At 37.5% G+C, this 12,313-nt stretch overlaps 1 protein-coding gene across 10 annotated transcripts in view; it reads right to left on the bottom strand.

Annotated features, from left to right (window-relative positions):
* Window positions 1–3,107: 3,107 nt before the first annotated feature.
* MFSD14A (major facilitator superfamily domain containing 14A) overlaps window positions 3,108–12,313 on the bottom strand; it is a gene marked incomplete at both ends in the record, with an annotated part of 39,589 nt that continues 30,383 nt past the window's right edge. For 8 of the 10 annotated variants that reach the window (XM_084242958.1, XM_084242964.1, XM_084242967.1 and 5 more), the window contains 4 exons: window positions 3,108–3,314; window positions 4,610–4,773; window positions 6,404–6,501; window positions 7,488–7,600. In XM_084242958.1, coding sequence (XP_084099084.1) covers window positions 3,108–3,314; window positions 4,610–4,773; window positions 6,404–6,501; window positions 7,488–7,600 — 582 coding nt within the window. The remainder of the gene's footprint in view (window positions 3,315–4,609; window positions 4,774–6,403; window positions 6,502–7,487; window positions 7,601–12,313) is intronic. The other 2 variants (XM_084242962.1, XM_084242963.1) reach the window with 1 other exon arrangement.

Below are 12,313 nucleotides of genomic sequence, written 5' to 3'. Positions count from 1 at the left end.
CCCTAGTGTCATACTTCACTGTTTATCTAAATTTTATAAACTTGGGTGCTTTAAATATGTTAACTATATCAAATGTTAAGCAAGTTCCAGAGTTTACTTAAGCTGCTCTATTAGATCGTTTGATCCTATAAGTATGCTGCTGTTTATGGCAGACAGTTGAGAGGAGCAAATTTGTACGTGGGGATTGGAGATTCTGAGTAAATGAGTTTAGTTTGTGATTATGGTGTTTTGTAAAATAATGGTATGAATGTTATTAAACTAATCCTTAAAAAGGATTAAAAGTTCTAAGGAAAGATGATCTTTATAAGGTATATGATCATATTGAATGAATATCTGGGTAAATTAAAACCTGCTCACATGTAATATATGACACCAAAGAATGAAAATATCATAGGCAAAATGATGAAAATATCATAGGCAAAATGTTTTAAATTTACCACCTGAGAATTATGTGGGAAGATGATTATCTCCTAAGATGTTTACATTAATTACTGCGTAAAGGGGAAAGTCCTAAAATTACCTAAATGAATGAATTAATCAATCCTTAATAGCATGGAAATATTTTTCTTGGAACCTTTAGCTGTTATTGTTTGCTAAATTTATTGTAAAAATTATTCAGTGTATATATATGATTAGATTTAGTATAAAATGCTTTAGTCATTTCACCTACAAAGTTTAAGGATTTTAATGACTTAGAAGTCAGTCTATACTTATCCCATTTTTCTCTTTCATTTGGAGTTTTACTAGTTTTTTATGCACCTAAATCTGTATTAGTGAAAATTTATTTGAAAAATGAGTACTATAGTCTTTCCTGTGAGCATCATGAATATTCCTTGTATTGTTTTCTTTGTATCAGATTGTTTGCTTATTAAAAAAGTAGGCAAAAATGAGTAACTTAGAAATTACAACTCCTCTTCCATATTACTAAAAGTTTCAATTAAGAATTGTTACTTGGAAAACATTGACTAAAAAATTCACTCAGAATCATAGGGCCCCATTTTTTCTTGACAAACATCCCAAAAGAGCTTTTGCTTAAATCTCTTACATCAGTTTTTGTTTGCAAAGATTGCTAATGCTTGTGACCTGTTAAAAAATTATTTACAAGGAAAGACATTGCAAGATAGATACTAGTGACATACCATGCTTTATTGCATTCCATGGTATGACAGACTCTACTTAGTTTTTAATGAAGTCATCATCTTGAGTCTTATGATACTTGCACTTGCAAGCTGTCTGAAACTAGGTATGTAATCTAAAGTTTAATAACTGTAATTATGCACTGTTTCTATGTAGTTCTTTGTTCAAACTATATTAGTAAAGATACTCAGTTATAATAACTTGAAAGCACTTAATTATAACCTGAAAGAAACTTGTTGATATTAAAATCTGCTTTCTTGTAAATACTTGTAATATGTATAAAATAGTGATGGGGGTTTGGTTTTTTGACATACAGATGGCTCTTTTTTAAAAAAATAAGATAACCTTTTCCATGGAAAGTTGGAGAATTTCTAAAAGATAGGATAGAAATATTTTTATATCAAATTGAAGGGTTTTTTGATATTAAATGTATATAGACTTGAGTGTGAATTCTTTGCTCTACCTCTTAAACTTATTTGAAATTGTTTTGCAGAGTAAAATTGTACATGTGTCAATAATCAAAATGTTGCACTTAATGTATTTCTGTAAACTGTGTGAGCTTTGTTAATAAAGTATTAATATTTGGGGAGTGATGACAATGTGAAAAAATACATTAAAAAACAGAAGTAGGACTGATAGACGTTTATGCTTAAAAAATTAATTTCCAGTTAACTTCCAGTTAAGCATATTTTATAGTGAGGGAAAAGAAATGGATTCAGAGTGAAGAAGGTATAACATTTTGTTACTACAAAAATTATGGTAACAAACAAAGCCAAATAGGCCCTATCGGGAGTCAAAGATCAAGACTTTCTTTAAAAAAAAATCATTAAAATATTTAATTTTATTAACAGAATATTTACAGTTCTTTTAAGACCTTATTTAACCATAGTGAGTGTTCCAAGTTTAAAAAGCATTAAGCAATAACCACACACAAGATGAAAACAGTGTAAACTATACAATACTTTATGTACAATTTTTACAAAGTAACACTTTTTAAATAATATAACTGGACACAAAAATATACACTTTAGAGAAATTCACATCAGTAATTGTATAAAGCTCTCTTCTAGGGTCCTGAAAATTTAGGACAAACATTAGCTTTGTAAATAAAGTGTTACTGTGACAGTCCTGAAAGGCCACTATATATATTTATCTACATATAGATATCACATTGACATTTTCAAGGCTACCAGCTTTACTATATAATTTTTAGATTATGTATTCAAGTGTTGAGGTTCTAATGATTATGCAAACATTAAAAGAATAGTGGTATAAGTAGCTGGGGAACAAATTTGAGCCAGCACTTAAACATTTACAGGCTCTACAGACCCCAATTTAAAATTCTAAATGGCTGATAATTTCTCATTTTAAAAATAGTAGTGAATAATGTTTAAAATAAAATAACTACAAATAAGCTTGAAACATGATTCAGATTTAGTACAGTTTTCTTACAATTTTTTTTTTAATCCAAACAATGCCTTTACCATTTCTTTACTTTAGTGCATCTGCGTTAAGGCTTTGAATTATTTGACCCAAGATTTCACAACATTAAAATGCGACTCAAGATTTTAAAATGTTAGAATGAACTGGTCCGCAACCATACTACCTGCTCTCTGTCTCACTGCGTCAGCATAAATAGTTAAAGCTCAACACCTGAAGGAAATGGTAGCAGAAACATTGCTAGTATCTAAGAAGTTACATATATAGTTTTTAATTAAAGGATGTATAATAAAACAAACAGCTTAGTGGCAAGAATTGATGCTAATAAACAAAAGGTTTCTTTTCAAAAGAAATTGTAACATCTTTGGAAAACTGTCCAGTTCTTTCTTTAGTTCCCACGGAGTTCATGCAGATACATTTCTTGAGACAGTCTTAAAGTACATTGCAGATGGACATGGAATGTACGTCCAGAACTACAGGTGAAAACTAAGACCTGGGTGCTGATAGAAAAGTCTTCCTGATTCCGGGCGTCACACATTTGTGTCCTGGAGTAAAGGTTCTTTGGCCTCTCCCGGCGCTTGTGTACTGTGAGGATGGCTGTGGCTGCCACAGTGCTTTCGCCAGCTGCTGGACCTTAAGCTTAAATTGGTGTGTTCCGGAATAAACAAGGCAACAAGCAGAGCCAGCAGGACTGAACAGGCTCCAAAGAGGAAGGGGGGGCCGGGGATGATGGAATTCTGAGGAAGAAAAAAATAATCAGGTCTTTTGCGCGCACATCTTGGCTCCCCGGAGAAACGGCTAAACTTGTAGCAGTGACTGAGCGGTCCGCATTACAAGCAGCTGAAGTTCATTAAGGCCAATGCGAAAAAGTACCCCCTTTTCAGGAGGCAAGGGCACTGCAGACCCAGTACACAGCGATGAGGTAGTAACTGACCCAACTAAAAGATATTTTTAAAAACAGCTTGAGCATCAACAGTCGCTTAAGCATAAAGCCTGAACACATTCTGAGTCTTAATAATAGTTCAAGAGGAGGATTTCAAAAGTACAATCAAGGGGTATAAGCATTCACTACACTAACAGAATCAATGACTATTTTCCTTGTTTAAAAAGGGAACTATAGGGCCTCCCCGGTGGCGCAGCGGTTGAGCGCTGGGTTGCGAAGCTGCCCGCAGCCTCTGCAGCACCGGTTCGATCCCCAGCTGCTCCCCGGCCTCCAGAGGGGGGTCCCACATGGCGCGCAGACCTCTCCTGCTGCCCCCTGCTCCCCTCAGCAGTGTGCTTCGGTCCTTCTGCCTGCTCTGCTCCCTGCTCTGGCTCTGGTGAATTCTCTCACCCTCCCGCGCTTCTGACTGTACCCAGTGCATGTATATACAAATAAATAAATAAATCTTAAAAAAAAAAAAGAAAAAAAGAATTTTTAAAAAAAAATAAATAAAAAGGGAACTATATTCTCTCGTGACTGAAAGTAAGATATTGTTCCATAAGACAATCCCTGCTTGAGTCCAAAATTATATTCATTTCAAAAACTTGCACTGCCAGTTCTACTTGTGTGCAACCTATTCTTTTTTATCTAAATGTAGTCTTGGCTGGTTGGAGGATTAGTGTAGAATTTTACCAGACAAGCAAGGGAACTGAGGAGCTATTTGTATTGGCTACAATCACTTTTTTTTTTTGCCGTTAGTGTTTTCAGTTATAGGAGGGAAGTATGGCAAATAAGTGAACAAAGATGTTTACTCAGCACCTAACTGACTATCACACAGAAAACAGACTTTATATAGACATTACAAGGCTCAGATGAAAGATGTGGTACAAGCAGATGGTGGTTCCTTATGCCATAAGGTATAATATGACAAACTAGAACATTTAAATTTTAATTCTCAAGGGGAAAAAGGTAATGACAGCCAACTTCACAAAGAAGTATATGAAACACAGTCCCTTAGGCTTTTTTTTTAAAGTGTTTTATTAAATCTAAAATAATGTCTTCCAATCCAGCCAAATGAACTGTACTTTTATGATGTGAATGAAGAATTACCTGTTCAAAGTGGTGCTGCGGACTTGTGTTTGTTCCCAAGTCTGTACCAGTCATTGGCAGTTCTTTAAGTTCCACATGGAATATGTAGAAAATGAATCCATAAAGAGCTGGTCCCAGACCATTGCACAATCCTCTAATTCCTGTTATCATTCCTTGAACGACACCTAAATTGTTTATAAACAAATGACCACTTAGTACCACTTACATTTTTTCCTACACTAGAACCACTAGAAACATGAAATCACTTATCAGACACTAGTGATTACTGTGATGACATTGGATAAAGTGTAATAACCTGTTTGCAAATGTGAGCTCAGGCAGCTAATGTAGAAATAGGTAGGTAGAAGCATTTTTCTTCCATTTAAGCCAGCTGGCTGAAAATCAGGTATGAGTTCACAAGTAGAATTATTAAAAACATCAACTTAACAGCTACTTAAGACCACCTAGCCAGGGGCCTCCCTGGTGGCACGAGGGGTTAAATCTCAGCACTATGAAGCTAACTGGCAGCCACTGTAGCACAAGTTCAATTCCCAGCCAGAGAGCTGACCCATATGGTGCAGCAGGCCTCTCATCCACTGCTCCCCTCAGCAGTTTTTTTCAGTCAATTTGCCTGTTCTGCTCCCCACCCCGTCTCTGGTGAATCCTCTCATTACCCCACCCCGCACCTCTGGCCTACACTCAAGCTCTTATATGCATAAATAAAATAAATCTTTAAAAAAAAAAATCTAGTCAAATATAGACCCTTTTTATAGAGTTTGACTTCTGTTTATCTCCAGGATCTTCTCTCAAATTTAAAGTGCAACTGGTTTTGGCCAAAGGTTTTTCTTTCTTTATCCACCAAGTGGATATTGCCATTCTTTTTGCCACACCACATTTCCTTATAACTAGATAAAACATCTTTTTCAAGGAATTACTCTTCATCTGTTATCATTCCATTATGTAAATGTCCCGCCACAAAAATTTAAGACACTAACATCTGCCATGTGTTTAGATAACTGAAAGCCAGATTTTACTGGAAGGATTGAGTGTATCTCCGACATCATAGCAAACTCTTTTAATTGGTTAGTAGACCAAAAGGTAACCAACTTTCACTGCTAAATGATTTTTTTAGCAAAAGATCACCTAGTGCCACACATGCAGTGACAGACACTACTATATATATATATATCCACCTAAGGCTAACACCCTAGAATCTGCTTTTCTTTCTTAAAAATATTTTATATTTTTAATTTATTTTTGCATAGCCATCTGGGGTGTGGGCCAGAAGTACAGCTGTGTGAGAGGATTCACCAAAGAAAGAGTGGGCAGCAGAACAGGCAGATCTACTGAAATACACAGCTATGGGGAATAGCAGGTGAGGCATGAGCCCTAGGCTACCAGGGAGGCCCCAGAATCTACTTTTCTTCTTTACAATAATGATTTAGGGCCTCCCTGGTGGCGCAGCAGTCGTTGAATGCAGCACTGTGAAGCTGTCCGCAGCCTCTGCAGCGCGGGTTTGATTCCCAGCCGGCCAGGGAGATTCCCACATGGAGTGTCAGACCTCTCCTGTCTTGCCCGCTGCTCCCCTCAGCAGTGTATTTTGGTCAGTCTGCCTGTTCTGCTCCCCGCTCTGTCTCTGGTAAATCCTCTCACCCTCCCGCGCCTCTGGCCTGTACCCCAGCTCTTGCATAAATAAATAACTCTTTAAAAAATAATAATTTAAAAATTCTTTACCCGGAGATACACTTACGTTTCAATACTTAGAAAAGTGTTATGTGCTTTGTGTTTAAACATCAATGATTCCTATCAGCTCACCTTGTTGATCAGCATCAGCAGTTCGTGAAACAAGTGCACTGACAGCTGGAAAGGTAATGCTAGACATGGCTGCTACTGCGCCAGCAGCCCACATCATCCTGTAATCAAAAGTGGCAAAAAAAAAAAAAAAAAAAAAAAACACAAAACAGTAGGTAAACTCTCCATTGTACCCGCCAGAGTCAAAATACATACTTAAAATCAGCATTTTTTACTGTGAAAAGACTATGATATAGGGAAAAGGAAACACTGACTTGCTCTATTCTTCCTTCCTGTGTGATTCTGCAGAAGTCAGTTAAAAGTCTAACCCTGTTTATCCCACAAAGGAGAAAAACAAGAATGATACGGGACTTTAGAATTACTTTCCCAAACTGGAAAGTACGTTGGGTATTATTTCTTTCTGGGGGTGGTGGGGTGTGTGTGTGAAGAACAGTGTATAAAATGCAAAGAAAGAAACATTAAGTGTTTCTAAACATGTGAAGCCGGTAAGTCTTCGGCAAGGTTCCCACAGACTTGTGATACAGTGTGAAAATATTAATTCGATCTCAACTTTGGATGTTCCTGACCTGATGTTTTAGATAAATTGTTGAGTACCTCTTTGTAAAAGCTGGACTAGAAAACAAAATGTCCATCAAAACATGCACTTGGTATTTATTCATATCCAAAACAGAGATGATGTGCTGAGTTTTAGGAAACAAGTATGTGAACAGAGGCGCTCAGTCCTGTGCCATCTAAGCACGCAGGTGTTCGATGGCAGCCTGACATCAGCATCACCATTTCCGTCAGGGAAACCAGAAGTGGCATGAAAAGTAGGGTGGCTCTTGGTATGAAGCCAGGACCAAAACCAGTGGGCTTTTCTCACTCCTGGTTTGCCATCAGTAGTGAGCATTGGCTTTACTCAACTTTCTCTAACCAGAAAAACCAGAAAGATAAATAATGCTAACTTTCAGAACCTAGTGTCTCAGTCCTAATTGAGAAGCAAATAAGAAAAAACAAAAAATCTGTCAAATATATCTCAAAGCTGGAAAAAAATACAAAAGGGAGCAAAACCCAAAAATTTTAATAAAATTAAAATATTTATACCTACCAAGGCTCTGAACCAAAGCCATACCATGCCAGCTGTAATATTTGAAATCCTAGACCCAATAAAATGGTGTTCTTATTTCCAATTGATCTCATAAGTAAACTCAAGACTATGGTCTGGAAAAAAGAAAAACCAAATGGTTTATCAGAGTAGAATAAACTTTTAAAACTAAAACTAAAAATATTTGGTGATTGCAATCTACACTTTACAAAACCAAACGAAAACAAGTTATTTGATGACTTCTTCAAGTGAAAGTATGAAAGGACAGTTAGTCTCAACTGTCTTTTGGCTTTTTAGTCTCAACTGTCCTGAATATATTGGAGACTTTACTCCAGGTCATATAAGTGATGAAAGGTCCCTCTGCCTGACACAGAACCCGTTTCAAGGAAAAAGTTAGAAGACTCAGAATATGTGCACTTTTCATCTGGTACTTTTCTCCTGAGGCCACTTACATCAGCAGTTGAAAACAGTCAAACTTCTAACTAATGCTTTGGAGATCCCTATAGCAGCTTTAAAAATGTCTTTATGGGTCCAACTTAATCCAAATGCTTAGTACCCTACTAAAGAAAATTAAACCAGTACAACAATTACTCATATATCCTTCACCTAAACTAACCTCTGCTAATGCCTTCACAAACAGTAAATCAATTTAACAAGTATGAATTGGGAGAATATGATAAAATGACAAAGATACAATCTTTGCAAAAATATTCTGGATCATAATCCTGGTTCTGTGTGACCCTGAGGCTGGTTACTTCACTCTGAGACTCAGTTTTATCTCTTATAAAAAGGTGATAATAATACCTTAAAATGTCATGTGCATTATTTAAGTAAAGTGCTTATTATTAGCACATGTCTGGCACATAATAAGAATTTATTTAAAAATGATATGAGTTCGTGTATTTTCTTGCTACTTTTCAAGTTAATAGAAATTCAGCAATGATATGGGGACAACGGAAAATTTTTTTGCTAATTCTAATTAAGTATTAAATATACCACATGCAATATAGCTACTAAGTCTAGGAAAATTCAGGAAACCAAAATTTAATGACTAATTAATGTTCAAAATGAACAATTATCAGTTATAAGTTTTAATGTTTTTTAAACTGAGATAATCATTTAAGTTTAATCAGATTTAATCATAAGCCAGTAGAAAGCAAATGATTCTTTTAAGAATTCTTAAACAACTAGGACTAAACATTCTTCTCTGAGATTTTCCCTTAAATGACAAAAAATCGAGTTTCAAAAGAAATTGGAACCCTACTAGATTACATTCTTCAGCAACCACAGCCCAAAAAAGAACTAACTCAGAAGTATGCAGTTAGCAAAGAACAACTTCCTGTTATCTAGCCAAGTACAGTGGAGAGAAGAATCCTTCCTACACAATCACCCAGCTATTAGAAGATGGTTTGGATGTACTACTCTTATGATTTCAGTGTTAAAAAACCTGAGCTCAAATTCTTACCTAAGGAGAGCACTCTCAGCCCAGTAACCACCTCTTCGCCCCAAAAGCAAATGGACATGCTTGCCATATTCTGCATTTCACAATAACCTTTCCTTTTCCCCTCTCCCAGTAAGACCATTTAAGTGTGTGTTCAGTAACTACAGAATACTAGAAGTTTGGCCAAAACCATCCATCAAGTTGCAAACAATCAAAACAAAACAAAAACTGTTATGTCTGACACTAACTGCAGACACTGTTTTTCTCCCTGATGATGAGACCTTTTTTTTACATTTGTGCCTCCTCAACACCTAGTAAAAGTCTTAAGTTAGTATCTATGGAATGTATGTGTGATTTTAAATATGTCACAATATTCTCAGCTCAATGAAACTTAATTACTTCACACATACAGTGTACAAGGCAGGAAAATAACTGACGTCCCTTAATTTAGTACAACTCATTTTGAAGCTGAGAGGACTAAGTCCCAAAAGTTAAATGAGTGAACCAAGATGACACAGATAATAAACAGTCAACTGACATCAACTTTGGTCAGTCAGCAAATGTTTGCTAAGTTCTACTGCTAACTTTAGGTCTAAGGGCACTGATCTAGAGGTCTGTGAGCAGATCAAAGTACCAATCAGCAAAGAGATCACCTCCTGCTGGAGAGAAGACAAACTTAAGTACATTCATTTAACAAGGTAATTCCAGATTGTAGCTGCTCTGAAGAAAACAAAGTAGAATGGTGTGGTACACCACCAGGATGAGCAGAGAGGACTTTTGGAGGTGGCACCTGAGTGTCAGCTGAAAGAGGACAATGAGGCAGCCATTATGTGAGTATCTCAAGGAAGAGAGGGCTCTAAGTAGGATGACAGCAAGTGCATAAGTCCCGGATTGGGGTGGAGTCAAAACAAAGAGAACAGACGAAAATGAGATTATATTCAAAGTCTAGATTTTTATATTGGTTGCAAGAGAAAGTGATTTTTAAACAAGAGCGACAATCAAATTGCCACTTTACAAAAATTACTCTGCCAGATGATAAACAGCTAAAGGAAAACAAACATGGAAGCAGAGACTAGATGGAGACTACTGCCATGGCCAAGATGAGTAATAATGAAGCTACTAATGAAAATGGTAAAAATACCTCCATTCAGAATATATTTTGGAGACAGAAGTGATGAGATACCATTGGATGGACTGGATGTGGGGTAGAAAGAGAAAAAGGATCAAGAATATTGTTGAATTTTCTAGCCCCACAACCAAGAGAGTGGTGGTGCAATGAGGTGAGCAGTACTAGAGAGGTGGGATGCAGATTTTAGTTTGGGCCATGAATAGTCAGAGATGCCTGGCAGGTGTATCAAACAGAAGTTCAGAGTTTGGCCTAGAGGTTAAAAATTTGGCAGAGGTATAAATTTGAGAGTTACCAGCACACAGAGGGCCGAGAGCACTGAAAGAGAGAACTACGTACAACTATGCCCATGCCAGTCATGTAAACAGTCATTTAGTGCAGATGTTACATATTATGCCTTCTGGTGCCAAGGAAGTGATGGACCTATGGTAAGCCAGAGAGTAAAGGCCCCAAAGGGCTTAGCAGCTACTTGGCTTCCCCTGGATGGTAGGTCTGTCCAGTATTACCAGATTTTAAAATGTTGGGAGAAAAGCTACATATCCCTATTTTCATATAGCATACCTCACAATTTTTACAGGCTTACTACTAATTTTTAATGTTTTAAAACACTATAGAAAAAAAATCAATGACCTTTAATATTGTGTGTGCTGAGCTGCAGGTAAAAGGCTAAGTACTAGAGTGATTAAGCAGGTGATACAATCATGAACACAATCTATTCCGAGCTTCTAAGGGCACTCACGGCCTACTGAGGCAAGATCAATCAGAAATAAAGAGGTAAAATATAATATAGTATATTCTATAAAACGATACAGACATGCCGAATTAATATGGGAACACAGCGAGAGGAGACTCAGGGTGGGTGGAGGGAGGCAAGAAGGACAGCAAGAACAAAGGCGCAGGCAGGAATCGGGAGTTACAAGCAGCTTTGTGCTGCTGGAACAGGGAAAGACACTGGCCTTTCACTGGCTGAGAGGTCAATAGGGGACAAGTCATTTTCAATTGTACACTTCACATAAACAGACTGTAAGTTCGTTCTTCTACCTTTTGGACTCTCTTATACTGAGTATTTTAGTAATTCAGGACATACAAACATAATTATCAGCATTTATGGAGGCTGTATACTGCTAGTCAACTATTTTTTTTTCTTTTTTTTAAAAAAGATTTATTTATTTTTATACAAGAACTGGGGTATAGGTCAGAGGCACAGGAGGGTGAGATGGTTCTCCAGAGACAAGGTGTGGAGCAGAACAGGCAGACAGACCAAAAGCACTGCTGAGGGGACTAGCGAGCAAAACAGGAGAGGTCTGCTGCACCACATGGGAATCTCCCTGGCCAGCTGGGAATCGAACCCATGCTGGGAATCGAACCCATGCTGCAGAGGCTGTGGACACCTTCACAGCACTTTGCTCAACCCGCTGCGCCACCAGGGAGGCCCCTCAACTATTTTTAATCTCCAATTAGTTTCCTCATTTTTTTAAAAGGTGATTTTTCATTTCAAAAGCCATGTTTCCATGTTGCCTCCCAAAGCCAAATGGTCCTGCAAGTACTGTATTCCCTGTACCGTCACTCTAGGCTGGATTGGGGCTGCTCTGCTCCTAGAGGCATTGCCCTCAGGACTCGCTGCCACAGGGCTCTTTTCCACACACCCAACCAGGCCCCCTCCTGAATTCACATGTCTGCCCTTCCAGGTTCTGAACACTAGGGGACTGTCTTTCACCTTGTCTGCCTTGTGACAGACATTGTCTGCTGAACAGAGGGAAAGTTTCCTCTAAATCACCTTTAACTCATCACTCAAGTAGTCTTTAAATGTATTAAAAGAACCCAGAGCAAGGATTTCAGGATAACACCAAAATCAGAATTATTAGTAATACTTAATGAATAGTTATGTACCAGGGGCTATGGGGCAAGTATATTGTAGAATTTAAATCATTAAACCTACCAAAAATTCAAAGCCTCCCTGGTGGTGTAGGGGTTAAGTCTAAGCACTATCACTGCTGCAGCCTGAGTTCAATCCCTGGCCAGGGAGCTGATTCACATGGCGCAGCTCCCCACTGCTCCCCTAAGCAGTGTATTGCAGTCAATCCACCTGTTCTGCTCCCTGCTCTGTCTCTGATGAATCCTGTCACCTTTCACCTCTGGCCTGTACCCCAGGTCTTCTATCATAAATAAATGAATAAATAAATCTTAAAAAAAAAAAAAACCCTACCAAAAATTCGTAAGTGATAAAATCTGCAGGAGAAATTCTACCTACGACATGGTAAA

The sequence above is a fragment of the Talpa europaea genome (genome assembly GCF_964194135.1).
Source record: "Talpa europaea genome assembly, chromosome: 9".
Lineage (NCBI taxonomy): Eukaryota > Metazoa > Chordata > Mammalia > Eulipotyphla > Talpidae > Talpa > Talpa europaea.
Note: the sequence above shows the minus strand (reverse complement) of the source record. Positions and strands in the feature narration are given on the sequence as shown.